We start from the raw sequence: 16,849 nt of genomic DNA, 5'->3' as shown, positions 1-16,849 counted from the left end.
TAATCTGTTGCATATGCCAACAAAAACATCACCCTCAGACAATGCTGGTGGCTGAGGTACCGGCTCTTTTCAACACCAAGGGATAATGGGGAGAGACAAGAACACCAGCTCCAACAGAGTTGGGGAGAAAATGTGCACAAATTGGGGAAATCTTCAATAAACCAGCACAACAGCAAGGGATATCTGTAACAATGCCAAGGAGGGATAAGTTGCAGAACATGGTCAAGGGGTACTTAAGTGACCATACAGAAGCGTCATCTATTCTGACGCTTCAGTTCCCTTTAACTATTGGGTGTCTTAGCTGAACACTTGGCCCGACCTCTCCTTATATGCCTTGGAGGTGCTAGCCTGCCCTGCTGCTAGTGTGGTGTCAGAGCGTGTTTACAATTCCGCTAGTGCGATCATCACTGATAGGCACACACGCCTCTCCATGGAAAATGCTGACAGACTTACTCTGATTAAATTCAACAAGGACTGGATATCTTCACAGTACTTAATTGCTCCATATGACAGCAAGCCAACCTAAATTCACCAAAAATGCAGATTCATGCTACTGCTGTTACCGTCACCCCCTTCCCATAAAAACCCATTTCCTTCCACGTCAACCATGACTCAGCCCATAGGGCTAATTTTTACAAACCCTATGCACATTGTGCAGTGGACAAACCAGGACAGTATTCCTACTCCAGCCTAACTACTATTTGTGATTGGAGGCCCTTGGGATGGTGGCTTCCTGCGTCAACCATGACAGCCCATAGGGCTAATTTTTACAAACCCTATACACATTGTGCAGTGGACAAACCAGGACAGTATTCCTACTTCAGCCTAACTACTATTTGTGATTGGAGGCCCTTGGGATGGTGGCTTCCTGTGTCAACCATGAATCAGCCCATAGGGCTAATTTTTACAAACCCTATGCACATTGTGCAGTGGACAAACCAGGGCAGTATTCCTACTTCAGCCTAACTACTATTTGTGATTGGTGGCCCTTGGGATGGTGGCTTCCAAAATAGTGGGTAAAATTGCCTGATGCATGCTTGGTAGCAGGCAGTAGGAAATGTTTGAACTACTGCTTTGCGTTGGGCACTAACCGCCTTTTTAAGTAGACTAATGTGGACAGCAGAAGCCAGACTCTGACCCCTAAAACAGTGGGGAAAATAGATAGGTGCTTTTAAAAAAAAAAAGTCAGCACAAAATACTACTACTCTGTGTGCTGGTAACCTGCAGCTGAAAGGTTGTATTGTCTTTATTTACATTCTGTTTATCTCTATGCCTGATGATACCATCTGTATTTTGTGGGCCATGATTGACTTTGCCCTATATTGACACTTGTCTACCACTTGTGGGCTTTGTGGCTTCTCTCTATATGATCTATTGACATATTTATAGATATATACTTTCACGGCATTTTGACTACATTTTTCTATGCTGAATACTTTAAGGTGTGTACTTGTTATCCACTAATGCTTACTAGATGAATGAATTTTGGATACTGATCCTTTTACTTATTTATTTATTTAATTCTTCATATATTTATCACTGGGTTCATTGATATGATCTCCTTTTGTTAGTCTTGTTAAACAGAATAAATGATTGATTACCCTTGTTACTAGCACAGCAGGCACCTTCTTTGGTTCACTTCCCCTTTATGTATGTTTTTATAAATTTCTTTTAAATAATTCAATAAAAGTTCCAAATCTTTTTATCAAACTTGTGCATCTATACTTCTTTGACCTGATTGGGTGTTTGTTGAATAGAAGTATTGTACCAAATAGGCTTTTCACTTTTTGGACTACTCTGTGTGCTGGAAAAATATTGCTTTGCCTCTGACAAGAGCTGTTTTAAGATGGACACTGGAAGAACACTTTAACCTCTCCTTATCTAATACACAATCTCTCCCTCCCTGTACTCTGACTTTGTTGTGTGTCTTCAGCTCTGACAAGAGCTATTTTTTGGTGGTATTATGGAACTAGTGAGCAGCTCCTTTAAACTGTCCCTGCTCGAGTATCCCTCCCTCCCTACTCTACACTGAACTAGTATGCACTGCAGGTAGCCCTTAAGGCTGTGTGCCCACGTAGCATTTTTCAAGCGTATATGCTGCGGAATTTCCGCAGCGTAAACGCTTGAAAAACGCATGTATATCCGCACCCCATGGTCCCCAATGGGATTCCGCAAGTTCTATGCACATGCTGTGGATTTTTCCGCAGCGTTTATGCCGTGTTCAAAAATCCGCAGCATGTCATTTAATTTTGCGTTTCCGCAAGCGGAATTGCCTTTGTCCAATGCATAAAAAACGCAAGGCAATTCCGCGCGAAAAATGCGCGATAAACGCGTGCGGAATTCCGCATGCGTTTTTCCGGGAGAGGACTTGCATTTATGCAGCAGAAATTTTCTGCTTCATAAATGCAACGTGGGCACATAGCCTAAAACAGCTTTTGTTTTATCAAGAGGTCTAAACACTCTCCCTAGCAGCTCAGCGATCTCTCCTTATGCTTGTAGAACGCAGACTCCGGACGCAATGTGCACAAAATGGCGGCAAAAGGCTTAAATAGACTCTATGACGCTGGGCGGCCAGCCAATCACAGTAATGCCACAACTAATATGTCTGCGGCATTACTGTGATTGGTTAAGAAGCCCAGCATGTTTAGTGGCTGCAAAGGAAGCGCCAAAACTGCAGGGCAGGACATACGAATATAGCGAGGCGAGTATACAAATACTTGCAATATAACGAGTAACCTGAATACCGTACTATCCGTGCGAATAGCGAATAGTAACGAATACACTCGCTCATCACTAGCTGCAATATACAGTATTAAGTGGATAAATGTGGCTTGGGGATGCTCGATGTACCATTTGTTGATTTTTAAATGTTTTTAATGGGGTTTTCCGTAATTTCAATAAACTTTTTTGTATTGTATATTATATGAGGTGTGCACATCTATGTGCAGTGTCTTTTTTTTCTCCTTGTGACATGTTACAACTATTGGGTATCCAAGCTGGACATGTGGCATGAACTCTCTTTCTACTCCTTGGAGGTACTGGCCTGCCCTGCCGCTAGCGTTTTGTCAAAGTGGATTTTTAGTGCCGCCGGGGGTATTATAACTGATAGCCAGTGGCGTACCGCCAATGGCGGCAGACCACGCGACTGCTATGAGGCCCGTGAGCCGGGGGGACCCATAGCAGTACAGGGGTGGACATACCGCCGCCGGTGCAGTTGCGCCGGGTCCCCACCATGCAGCTGCACCAAGGGGCCCGCAAGACAAGGTGCAGCTGCTCCCTGCACGCGGCGGTCAGGGAGCGATCCCTGCAGCTCCGCTGCTGTCAGGAGGAGAAGAGCAGCGGAGCTGGAGGGTTCGTCCTCAGCTTCCTCCCTGACCCAGGCGCACGCAGCTTGATGACATCATCATGCAGCGCGCGCCTGGGTCAGGAAGATAGCTGCCGGCAACCAGGAGGATGCTGCTGCAGGGGAGCGAGCTGAGGTAAGTTGTTGTTTTTTTTTTGTTTTTTTTACTGAAATGCTGGGGAGGGGAGGTGGGGGGAGAGCAATGGTGGGATGGTGGGGCTGGGGAGAGGAATGATGAGGCTGGGAAAAGTAATAATGGGGCTGATGGGACTGGGGAGAACTATGATGGGGCTGGGGAGAGAAATATTGGGGCTGGGGAGAGGGCTGATGGGGCTGGGGAGAGGAATAATGAGGTTGATGGGGCTGGGGAGAGCAATAGTGGGGCTGATGGGGCTGGGGAGAGGAATAATGGGGTTGATGGGGCTGGGGAGAGCAATAATGGGGCTGATGGGGCTGGGGAGAGGAATGATGGGGCTTGGATAGGAATAATGGGACTAATGGGGCTGGGAAGAGCAATAATGAGGCTTAAGGGGATGGGAAGAGGAATGATGGGGCTGGGAAGAGCAATAATGGGGCTGATAGGGCTGGGGAGAGCAATGATGGGGATGGTGGGGAAGGAGAGAGCAATGACGTGTTGCTGGGAGAGAGCAATGATGGGGGTGCTGGGAGAGAGCAATGATGGGGGTGCTGGGACAGAGCAATGGTGGGGGGCTGGGAGAGAGCAATGATGGAGATGCTGAGAGGAAATGATGGGGGTGCTGGGAGAGCGCAATGATGGGGGTGCTGGGAGAGAGCAATGATGGGAGTGCTGGGAGAAGCAAAGATGGAGGTGCTGGGACAGAGCAATGATGGGGGGCTGGGAGAGAGCAATGATGGGGGCTGGGAGAGAGCAATGATGGGGGTGGTGGTGTGGCGCCCCTGAGGGTTCGACCGCCACAGGAATGCTGCACTTCTCTAATGGAGTGTGGTGTTCCTCCTCTGAGGTAAGGCCAGTGTGATAGTCGTGACCCAGCCCTTGCATCCAACACCACATTTCTCCACCAGAGGGAGCTAGTGTGCACTAGGTGCTGCTCCCCTGGTTACAGGGAGACTGGGGAACACAAAGTGATAGGAACCAGTTAGTGGGTGAGGGTGGAGGACTTACAAGTTAGTTACACTTTAAATTTCATATTTAATAGAAAGCCATTTTTGATCTTGGTCCTTTTCTGCTAGTCTTTGGCTGGTCCTTGTTAGTAAAGGTTACTGGCTGTCATGTACTGTGATCTCCTACCCTGAAAGTGGATCCTGTGTGGGCCTGCAGGGGATGGAGACACGGCCCTAGTCCCTGGGCCTTGGGATGATGGGCAGGCTGCAGATAATGAGTGTCTCAGCCCGGTCAAGGACCATGAGCAAGAAGGCCTGGGAGCTCTAGAGTGTGGCTCCACAGCAAATGGATCCCAGGAAGGATGCAGATGGAGCAGTGTACGCCACCTGTCCTCACCATGCTGATATATTCAGAGGGACTCCAGCTGCAAGAGGGGTACGGGTCCCCGACACCCGACCTTGCTACTTTACGTCCTGGACGGGAAAGCCCGGTAAGGCCCTGAGGATCCCACCGGGCATCTGATGGAGAGGAATTGCCACCCGTGCCCTAGCTCTGAGAGGAGCTCAGAGGGAGACCCGGCCTATCTACACACACACATGGACAGGAAAGGATTTGGTCTGTAGTTCAGGAACACTCTGCTGTAGGGCCGCGACTGAATGCTGGACTTACTCGGAGGTTGTCGGACCCCCGTCTCTGGTAGGCGCAGGACTCCGATGGGAGCAGGGAGTCGCCTTCCTTTGCCAGCTACGTGAGTAAAGCCTTGGAAATTCACCCCTATGGCCTCCGGACTCTTATTTCTGCGCCACTCCGCGGGATGCGGGATGCCTTCCCCTCAACTACTACCCCCTCCATCCTGTCCCTCTGCCATGAGGCCTTGCTCCGCCTGTGGGGAGTATTAAGAACTTTGGCCGCAGTACCACCATGCCTCAGCGGACTGCAGCGGCGCTGGTGATCCTTCATCAGGCACCACAGGTGGCGTAGTCATTAATCAGCCACTCAACCCGGACAAGCCCATACCATCTCTTTCTAATGTGACGGCCCTGAGCACGGGTCGGGTCCGGGCCACGGCTGCATCCCATCACTCCATCACAGAACCCGACACAGAGTCCCCCAACACCCAGGGTAAAACACGGGCTTTACGAGTAGAGGCGTCATAACCTGGCGTAGTCGGCAGGATCTCGTTCCCCCAGCAACGGAGAAGAGTGCCCATTGCTACCGGGTACTGCATGCCTTTCTAAACAGACTGTCGTTTTCCACTTAAAATGGTGCCCGCCCAAGAAGAACGGATGCCATAATGTGAAGGAAGGACAGCGTCTCAGCACCTCCCATCATGGGCCTGGCTTCCCAATGGCACCAAAAGATCAGACCGCCCCTTCCATTACAGACTGTCCGCGGGGTAGTGTCCATCACCCCGGAGGGGACATCCGAGGGAGTGCCAGACGGCCTGCAGCCATAGAGCCGCCCCAAAAAAAAGAGGTGGAGACGAAGAGGTGCAGCCATTGTTGTGCGAGTTTCAGCATCGTCACCACGAGCAGCGACGATGGATGCCGGTGGAGACAGAGCCAGATCCCATCCCCACCTGGGAGCCCCTGCGGTTCCCAGCTATGGACCGACCAAACTGGCCTGGGAGTTCATGGAGGCGGCTATGCGGAAGCGAGAGGAGCGGCGGAGGAGTGAGGCCTTGACCCAGGAGGCGGCTGCCCCAGAAGGAGAGTCCCTGGAGGGCGCCTGCAGCCTAGCATCGGGTGAGTCGGAAGCCCTTACCCTGGCCGCGGAACAGGCCGAGCCCCTCCTGGACCTGTGGTCCGAGTGCCTGTTCCCAGGTGCGGTATCCTGACAGGAAGCCTTCTCCGTGGAGCCCCAAACCTCCGCCATCTCCGGAGACCTCCATGGTCTCTTACCTTCCGGTCCAGAGGAACCCAGTTCGGCATGGGGTCCACGGGCCCCAACCCGGACTGGTCCGCGTACTCGGGCCTGCTGCATCAACCCCTAACGCCGCTTCCAGCCCCCACAGTTACCTGCCCGGTGGCAGAAGAGTGGGTCTGGGATAACCAGGGGGGCAAGCTAATGGGCTTCCCCAGGGAGACCCGAGCTGAAGCTCAGAGGAGGAGCGAGTATTGCTCCCAGCAAATCTGGCAGCTGAGTCGGGAGCAGCAGGAACGGAAGCTTCGCTGTGAGCAGCTTCAAGTGCGGGCCAAAGCTGCCAAATCCAGGGCCCGCCAGAGGGAGGCATCCGACCCAAGCCCCGTGAAGAAGGGCAGGTGGTCCGCTTCCACCGTGAGGCAGGATGGGGCTTCATAAGGAGTCCCAGGCTGGAGAGGGATGTCTTTTTTAACCGGCGTGACGTCGAGCCCCAGCTCAAGAAGGGACACCCTGGCAGGAGTCTCGCCATGGGTGACATGGTAACGTACACCCACCATCATGGAGAGCGAGGTTGGTACGCCCTGGATATCCATAAAGTGTCCAGGAGTGAGGCCCCTGCGCACTCCTCTGCTGAGGACAAGCTAGCCTCCGTCGGGAGGAATGAGCCCTTTCCCCGGCGGGAACACATGGACTGAGCAGCCCCCGGCTGCTGTTACAGTTGAGTTCGGTTGCTTGTTTTATTATATTATGTTTATTTTGACTTTCTAGAGACACGTGTCCCTGCAGACTTGCAGTAGACAGACTCTTTACATTGTATATAGTTTGCATCTTTTTAGGCCCTCAACTGACTCTGTGTCTTTGCACCTTGACCTGTCTGTTCGCACTAATGTCTCTGGAAAAACGCTAGCACTTTTATAATTTTATACTTTTGTACTTTTATACTATTCACCTTGTTATGCAACGTTTAAGAAATGTGCCTCCCATAAAGGGATGATAGTTTTCTTGTTATTATAAAAAGAAAATTTCCTGGGTATTACTTCTTTTCTAGCCCACGGACGTGCTGTGTTTTACCAGGGGGGAATGTGGCGCCCCTGAGGGTTCGACCGCCACAGGAATGCTGCACTTCTCTAATGGAGTGTGGTGTTCCTCCTCTGAGGTAAGGCCAGTGTGATAGTCATGACCCAGCCCTTGCATCCAACACCACATTTCTCCACCAGAGGGAGCTAGTGTGCACTAGGTGCTGCTCCCCTGGTTACAGGGAGACTGGGGAACACAAAGTGGTAGGAACCAGTTAGTGGGTGAGGGTGGAGGACTTACAAGTTAGTTACACTTTAAATTTCATATTTAATAGAAAGCCATTTTTGATCTTGGTCCTTTTCTGCTAGTCTTTGGCTGGTCCTTGTTAGTCAAGTTTACTGGCTGTCATGTACTGTGATCTCCTACCCTGAAAGTGGATCCTGTGTGGGCCTGCAGGGGATGGAGACACGGCCCTAGTCTCTAGGCCTTGGGATGATGGGCATGGCTGCAGATAATGAGTGTCTCAGCCCGGTCAAGGACCATGAGCAAGAAGGACCGGGAGCTCTAGAGTGTGGCTCCACAGCAAATGGATCCCAGGCAGGATGCAGACGGAGCAGTGTACGCCACCTGTCCTCGCCATGCTGATATATTCAGAGGGACTCCGGCTGCAAGAGGGGTACCGGCCCCCAACACCCGACCTTGCTACTTTACGTCCTGGACGGGAAAGCCCAGTTAGGCCCTGAGGATCCCACCGGGCATCGGATGGAGAAGAATTGCCACCCGTGCCCTAGCTCTGAGAGGAGCTCAGAGGGAGACCCGGCCTATCTACACACACACATGGACAGGAAAGGATTCGGTCTGTAGTTCAGGAACACTCTGCTGTAGGGCCGCGACTGAATGCTGGACTTATTCGGAGGTTGTCGGACCCCCGTCTCTGGTAGGCGCAGGACTCCGAGGGGAGCAGGGAGTCGCCTTCCTTTGCCAGCTATGTGAGTAAGGCCTTGGAAGTTCACTCCTATGGCCTCCGGACTCTTATTTCTGCGCCACTCCGCGGGATGCCTTCTCCTCAACTACTACCCCCTCCATCCTGTCCCTCTGCCCTGAGGCCTTGCTCCGCCTGTGGGGAGTAGTAAGAACTTTGGCCGCAGTACCACCATGCCTCAGCGGACTGCAGCGGCGCTGGTGACCCTTCACCAGGCACCACAGGTGGCGTAGTCGTTAATCAGCCACTCAACCAGGAGAAGCCCATACCATCTCTTTCTAATGTGACGGCCCTGAGCACGGGTCGGGTCCGGGCCATGGCTGCATCCCATCACTCCATCACAGGACCCGACACCGAGTCCCCCAACACCCAGGGTAAAATACGGGCTTTACGAGTAGAGGCGTCACAGTGGGACAGAGCAATGATGGGGGTGCTGAGAGAGAGCAATGATGGGGGTGCTGGGAGAGAGCAATGATGGGGGTGCTGGGAGAGAGCAATGATGGGGGTGCTGGGAGAGAGCAACAATGAGGGTACTGGGACAGAGCAATGATGGGGGTGCTGGGACAGAGCAATGACGGGGGTGCTGGGAGAGAGTAATGATGGGAGTGCTGAGAGAGAGCAATGATGGAGGTGGTGGGAGAGAGCAATGACGAGGGTGCTGGGAGAGAGCAATGACGAGGATTCTGGGAGAGAGCAATGATGGGGGTGCTGAGAGAGAGCAATTATGTTGGTTTCAATTTGCTTGTACTGTGAAGCCTTGTATGCTTTCCGTGTGCACATAGCCTTACAGTTAATTGGAGAGAGTCACAGAGACTGAATAATTTATATTATTGGCCGGTGCAGATTATAGTTAATGGGGGGGCACAGTGCTGCTTATCACTTTATATTTTGATTATTAAGTGGCTAATAGCATATTAATGGCGGGGTTACATATGTGTATTCGAGGACACAGAGCGGGGGAGACATATGTATGCATACAATATGTGACCTTGTTATTTTCTAGGCTAGAGATCATCGTGACAAGATGAGTCGTGGCTCGGAGATGTCGACATGAAGGTCCGACCAGATGGAGAAGAAGCAGCAGAAACCGGCTCTGGTCAGATGAGACGTCAGCGGTAAGTGCTTGGATGTAAATATTATTCTGTATCTGCACTGTGTGACTTGGAGTGATAATGCTATCTGTAAAATCCCTTAGGCCACATTCTCACATTTGTGTGAAATGTCCGTGTGCTGCCAGATCTTTTTATCGGATGGTCCATGGACTTGTACAGTTTTATAGATCCATTCACACATCCATGAAAATCACGGATCTGAGAATGAGATCTAAGAGGGTCAGAGAATGTCCTGTTCTGATCCGATTTTGAGGATTAGAATAGAACATGCTCAATGCGTCAGTAAAACAGAGCAGCACACCGACACTGCACACAGATGCAGGAATGTAGCCTTATTATGTATAGCACAGTCCCTTAGTATATAGTGTACTCACTTATTATGTATAGCTCCATCCTTAGTTATATAGTTTCCTCTTTTATAATGTATAATACCCTCCCTTATTATGTACCATCCTCTCTAGCGGCTCACAGTTGGGGGATCATACTGTGTTGGGGTCAGCATACTTTACCCTGGGAGTTGAGGTGGGGTACAGCATGGTCATTATACTGTGCATGTGGAGGAATTCACCATGGGGGTTTCATACTGTGTTTGTGGGGCCCTTTTATTGGCATCACACTTTATGGGGCAATGAAAGAGAGATCTAGGGTGTCAGCAGGAGGAAAATTACTATGTAAAGGATGGAAAGTTGTGAGATCTGATCTTTGGTAACCCCAACAATTATTTAATTTTTTTTTTTGGGGGGAGGGGGGTGGCCCAATTAGAGCTTCTGCTATGGGGCCCCATGATTCCTATGTACGCCCCTGCTGATAGCGCATCTGCCTGTCAACTGAAAATGCTGACAGGCTGACTCTAATGAACAAGGGACAGACTTCTCGACACCATCAGATGATAGCAGCAGAACGTAAACTCAAATCTAGTGGCACCCCTTCACACCCAAACATGGGTGTACGCTTCAGGATTTTGTCTATTTCAGGTTGTCCTCCTTCTAATCCTTCTCCTCATCCTCCACCACAATATCACCAGGGTGACCCCCCAGCTAAAATTTGCCAGCCCCCACACCAGACAGATGGAAAAGAATACTGGGGAAATTAGAGAATGCTGGGAGAGGCTATGTGCCCACGATGCAGAAATGCACAGGATTTTTTCCTGAGCGTTTCTGTATCTCCCTGGCAGAAAAAAAACAGGGACATGCGGAAGTGAAGTGTTCCTCACTTGCATTTCCGCATGTGGGTTGACAAGCGCTTTCCAAGTGATTTTAGCATCACTTGGAAAGTGCTTGACAACTTGGTCACACTATATAAATCCATGCAACCGGCATGGATTAATATACTGTGACCCGAGAGAATGTCAAAAAATAAAAAAATAAATATATACTTACCCTCCGATGGCCCACACTGTCTTGATTTCCTCCTTCCCGGTGGCCGGCAGCGGTACACTGAAGGACCTGCCGACGTCAGCGTCGCGTGACCTGTCACATGACTCTGACGTCAGTGCAGGTCCTTCATTCCATCGTAAACTGCTGCCAAGCAAGTAGGAGCGCGCCGCGGGCCGCCAAAAGGTAAGTGTAACATCCCTGGCGGCATGCTTGCATAGTGCACCACCTCCCACTATGCAAGACCGCAATCTTTCCTGTCAGTCCAGTCTGCAAACCTTGCTCCAGTTCATGCTGTGTGCATGTCTCTTGTCTGATTGCTTAGGGCGGCGGCCCTGTTACTTCCTGATTCTTATAGCTGCTGTGGGTGCACTCCTAATACATCCCCAGCCTATTGCTGTGAGTCACTGGATATTTAAACCCCCTCCACCCTTAAGGAGGTGCCTGAGCAACACTAACTATCAGTGTGCTCCTTGCCTCTGAGTTGCCATGTCTTGTCTTGTATCTTGTCTGTTTCTGCCACCCTGGGGGCCGCATACCCAGGCCTGTTATCTTGTCTGTTTCTGCCACCCTGGGGGCTGCATACTCAGGCCTGTTATCTCTGACTTCTAGTCTGTTTCTGCCACCCTGGGGGCTGCATACCCAGGCCTGTTATCTCTGACTGCTAGTCTGTTTCCGTCACTCTGGGGGCTGTATATCCAGGCCTGTTACCTGTGACTTCTAGTCTGTTTCCGCCACTCTGGGGGCTGTATACCCAGGCTCGTTTTTGTATCTCATTGCAGTAGCAGTTCCTGTCTGAACTGTATCCTAGTCTGTTACCTGTTTGTCTCTATGTTCGTACCTTCCCTTTTCCTGCAGTATCTGAACCTGCACCTAACTCCAACTCGTTGTCTCTGTATTTCTGTTTGTGAGTTTTGTGTCCACTCGCTACTTCATAGTAAGCACCTTGTGTGTATCTGGTTCTGCTTGTCCCTTTTCCCTTCCTCCGTATCTTCCTCCTGTGTTCTAGCCATCTTCCTGTATTTTCCAGTGTGTTCCATGTGAACAGAGCCCTGCTCTCTGCCTGCACCTTCAGCCCTGTTTGGCTCTGCTTGCTCACCGCGCCAGCGGTTTCTCTCTGCTCTGACTTGCCCACCGCTCCGGAGGCTTCTCTCTGTTCTGCCTTGCTCACCGCGCCAGCGGTTTCTCTCTGCTCTGACTTGTCCACCACTCCGGCGGCTTCCCTCTGCTCTGCCTTACCCACCGCTCCGGCGGCTTCTCTCTGCTCTGACTTGCCCACCGCTCCGGCCGCTTCTCTCTGCTCTGCCTTGCTCACCGCGCCAGCGGTTTCTCTCTGCTCTGACTTGCCCACCGCTCCGGCGGCTTCCCTCTGCTCTGCCTTACCCACTGCTCCGGTGGCTTCTCTCTGCTCTGCCTTGCCCACCGCTCCGGCGGTTCTGCTCTGCTCTGCCTTGTCAACCGCACCTGCGGTTTCGCTCTGCTCTGCCTTGTCCACCGCAACTGTGGTTTCGCTCTGCTCTGCCTTGTCCACCGCTCCGGCGGTTCCTCTCTGCCCTGCCTTGACCACCACTCCGGAGGTTCCTCTCTGCTCTGCCTTGCCCACCGCACCTGCGGTTTTTGCTCCGCTCTGCTTGCTCACCGCACCAGCAGTTCCTCTCTGCTCTGCCTTGTCCTACGCTCCGGCGGTTTTGCTTTACTCTGCTTGTCTACTGCATCTGCGGCTCTGTACCTGTCTCTCAGTCTGTACTGGACCCTATCCAGCCTTCGCTCCAACCTGCTAGTACCTCCCTGTCTGCACTCCAGCCGTGCTTGCCAGTATCTCCCTGTCTGCACACCAGCCGTGCTTGTCAGTGCCCACCTGTCTGCATACCAGCCATACTTGCCAGTACCCACCTGTCTGCATATCAGCCGTACTTGCCAGTACCCACCTGTCTGCATACCGGCCGTGCTTACCAGTATCCACCTGTCTGCAAACCAGCCTTGCCTGCCAATACCCACCTGCCTATATGCCAGTCTAACCTGCCTGTTCCTGCATTCCCCGGTGTGGGTCAACAACTGTGACTGGGGTCTGACCTGGAGTAGCACCTGGTCCCTCTGCTCGGTTCCTCCTTGGTTCACGGAGTCAACTAAGCCGCCGTGCGACATTGGTCGGATCGGGTTGATACTTAGTTACGCCCCTCCAGGCACTCCTCGGTTCATGGTACAGTGGGATCACTAATCACGCTCACGCCAGTCAGTCCGGGGGCGAGCGTAACAGTAAGTATATATTTATTTTTTATTTTATTCTTTTTTTTACAGCTTTTAATGGTACCTGGGTCCGGAGGAGAGTCTCCTCTTCTCCACACCGGGCACCATCCGCACATTAGAACGCGCCAATTACGCAAGTACAGATGCAAGTCAATGGCGGCGAAAATGCAGCACTTCCGCAAAATAATTGGTAGTGCTGCTTTTTTTTCCGCAATGATAATCCGCAGCGGAAATTTCCGCAGCATGTGCACAGCACATGCGGATTATCATTAGGCAACATGTCAGGCCTTCTACCATGCATTTTTTAAGCGTTTCTACAGCGTTTTTGCCGCTGTGAAAACGCTTAAAAAATGCATCATGGGCACACAGCCAGAATGTTGGAAAATCAGACACAATGACACAGGAGTGATGAGAGGGATCGCAACACACACAGAGCACTAGACAGAACAGAGATCAATGCTGGGAGAGGTATGTTAAATGTGAAACAGTAACACAGGTTGGAGGGGGTGGACTGGGAGTTTACAGCAGACAAACAATTTTTAATAATTTTAAAATGTGAATAAACTGTATTAGTTTAGGACCATCACAATTGTACAGTCCTGGTGAATCACGATTGCGAGATCATTTTTATCACATACTTAATGCTGTAACGACAAAATAGAAAAACAATGACCATTTTTTATTTTCACCACTTCACCTCAATTGGAATTTTTTCCCAATCTTTGAGTACATTATACAGTTAAGTGAATGGTGTTATTCAAAACTACAGCCCTGCTCATCATTATTGGCATCCATGACTTTTAAGTACATAATGTGGAATATCTCCTGAAAAAAATGAATCAAGTGAAACAGTTTTTTTGTATAGAGCACTCATGTTAAATACAAACGAGCAAATGATAAACAATAATTTAAAACAGAAATCAATGGGAGGGAAAAATAGAAAAACCTAAAGCTTGTGTCACTGGTATTGGCACCCTTTACATTAATTTAGTATGGAAACACATTTTGACTTGCCTGTAGTAAATCACAAAAGAGATTCACCTGTGATTAATTGTTGGTGCCCATGTGACATTAATTAGACAATGAATGATGACTTTAGTGTTTTAAAAAGTCACATGGTAGGCCCTGTTCCTTTATCACATGGCAAAGACAAAGGAGCTGTCTGAGGACATCAGAACTGCAAACACAAGAACTCCAAAGGGTCATCTCCAAAGACCTTGGTATCCCAGTTTCAACAGTGTGCAATGTTATTAAGAAGTTTGCCAAGGATGGGATCATCAATAAATTCCCTGGACATGGGGGGAACAGGAAAATTGACAAGAGATGTCTTCAAAGGTTGGTGCGAATGTTAGAAAAAACACCATGTCAAACATCCAAAGACCTGAAGGCCAACCTGGAACAGTCTGGGGTCATGATTTCAACAAGTACCATACGCCGCACAATAAACCAAGCAGAGCTTTATGGGCAAAGGCCAAGGAAGAAACCATTGCTGAAGAAAATACAGAAAAAGGAACGACTGATCTTTGCCAAAGAGTATCTTGACAAACCACAATCCTTCTGGCAAAATGTTCGGTGGACCGATGAAACAAAAATAGAGTTTTTTGGCAATGCAAAGCAACAGTTTGTTTACAGATGGCGCAATGAAGCTTATAAGGAAAAGAACACCTTACCATAATGCTTTGGGGTTGCTTTGCAGTGTCTGGTACTGGAGGCCTTGACCGTACCAAAAGAATAATGAAATCAGAGAATTATTAAGAAATTTTAGAGCAAAATGTCCTACCCAGGAAAAGAAAACTTGGTTTGAGTTGAAGATCATGGGTCCTCCAGCAAGACAATGACCAAAAGCACACATCCAAAAGTACGCAGGAATGGTTGAAAAAGAAAAAATGGACTGTTTTAAAATGGCCAGCAATGAGTCCTGACCTCAATCCCATTGAAAATCTTTGGGGTGAGCTGAAATCTGCCATTGGGAAAAAGAACCTTGAAAACATTCAAGAGCTTGAACAAATGCAAAAGAAGAGTGTGAGAAAATTCCAGTTGAGAAGTGCAAGAAGCTTATAGATGGCTACAAGAAACATTTGGAGGCTGTCATCAATGCCAAAGGGTGTGCAACCAAGCATTAATACTGCAGCACATACTGTTTATTCTGTTTCTTCTTTGAAATTTCAACATGGAAGTTGAAAAACAATGTTTTACTGTTGTATTACTTTGCACCACTAATTAAAAAATCATGAGGCTATAACTTTGGTACATTTCCATTTATTTCTGAAGATATTGTACAGTCTAGGAAAAAAATGAAGGGGTGCCAATAATGGTGAGCAGCACTGTACATCTCATTCCACAAAACAAAATAAAATTAAAGAGCAAATAAGAAAATTGGCCCTTAAGTAAGAGTTTTACGTCTCCATAATTTGGTAACTAACAAAGATCAAATGCAAATGTAATTTAGCAAGGTTACCTAAAATTGAACTTGTCCACAGAATTACCTATATGTCTTGGATTTTTGGAGCATCTGTATAGATTCTTGTCATTCATAGGAATAATATCAACATCATTGAAGATGAAGCAATTATAATCGTAATCTTTTATTGACTCCGCATATCCAACGTTCATCAGCCTGGCCTTGTTGAAAGTTCCATTCCCACTCTGTTTAAACCAAAAATACATAGATCATATATCTGTCATTAAAATTGCTTCTTATGTAACATTACAAGTTTCATTAAGATAAACACAATATAATGCAAAAAATTTCAGTTTCACGTAGACATCAATGTGCTGATGGGCCATCCACAACAGGGAATTATTAATAATATTGAAAAACCAGTGACCTAGTAGTAAAAGCACAGGTACAGTATAAAATTCACTAAAGAGCAACGAATGTGAAAAGTTACAATTATCGATTGATAGGCCTAATACCTTATTTCTGCACAGCGCCACTCATAGTAACATAGTAACGCAGGTTGAATAAAGACCTAGGTCCATCAAGTTAAACCTTCCTCCCCCAATTGTACTCTGTACACAAACACTACACAAACTTACTAACTAACTGGAACTAGGCCTCACCAATGTATTATTATTATTACCATTTTATTATAGCTGCACTATTACAATTAAAAATGTACCCGTTTATAATTTTTAAATTAGTTTTATATTTTGTATTACTCTTGTGATTCTAATAATGGTATTACTAAAATCCCTATGCCTTAATCTGTTGATCCAGAAGAATACAAAAACTCCAGTACACATTCAGCCAATTTGTGTCACAGGAGAAAAATTCCTTCTTGACCCCGAGAAAAGATGATCACTCCTAGAACCCTGGATCATAGCTAATTATATTACTAGTTATGTAATTACTATTACCGTATTAAATGTACTACTATAGGTGTAATATTTTGTCTAATTGAGCTGTAACCAGGGTCGGCGTTATGGGCAGGCAGACAAGGCAGCTGCCTAAGGTCCCCAGGCACAGAGGGCCCCGTTGCTTGTCCTCTTTAGTCTACCCTCTAGGAGTCGTCAGGGTTGCATGCGATTTCACTTCTGGTGGATGGTGAACAGACAGGAGAAAATGCAGAGAGCAGAGCCGTAGCACATGCCCGATTTCTGCCTCCGCGATGGAGTTTACAAGTCAAATAACACTTGGCAGTGATTCGCTCAGCAGGAGAAGAGGCTGAAATAAGGGCATCTTTGCTTCTCTTCTCCTGCAATGCTCTTGCCCAGCCCAGCACTGCCTAGTATTATCTACCTGCGATCATAGAGGCAGAAGCAGTCAGGGTGTCCTACTGACCAGCGCTCTGCACCTTCTCATGTTCTGGGATCTTGCTATCCATC

General features: G+C 48.6%; 1 protein-coding gene across 2 annotated transcripts in view; it reads right to left on the bottom strand.

Moving 5' to 3' along the window:
* LOC141170686 (beta-1,4-galactosyltransferase 1-like) overlaps positions 1-16,849 on the bottom strand; it is a 668,956-nt gene that overhangs the window by 165,164 nt on the left and 486,943 nt on the right. For both annotated transcript variants that reach the window (XM_073655176.1, XM_073655177.1), the window contains one exon: positions 15,480-15,667. In XM_073655176.1, the coding sequence (XP_073511277.1) occupies positions 15,480-15,667 (188 nt within the window). The remainder of the gene's footprint in view (positions 1-15,479; positions 15,668-16,849) is intronic.

This window comes from Phyllobates terribilis, unplaced genomic scaffold, assembly GCF_046119375.1.
Source record: "Phyllobates terribilis strain yellow unplaced genomic scaffold, ASM4611937v1 Scaffold_1__5_contigs__length_1240528914, whole genome shotgun sequence".
In the NCBI taxonomy this organism is placed as follows: Eukaryota; Metazoa; Chordata; class Amphibia; order Anura; family Dendrobatidae; genus Phyllobates; species Phyllobates terribilis.
Note: the sequence above shows the minus strand (reverse complement) of the source record. Positions and strands in the feature narration are given on the sequence as shown.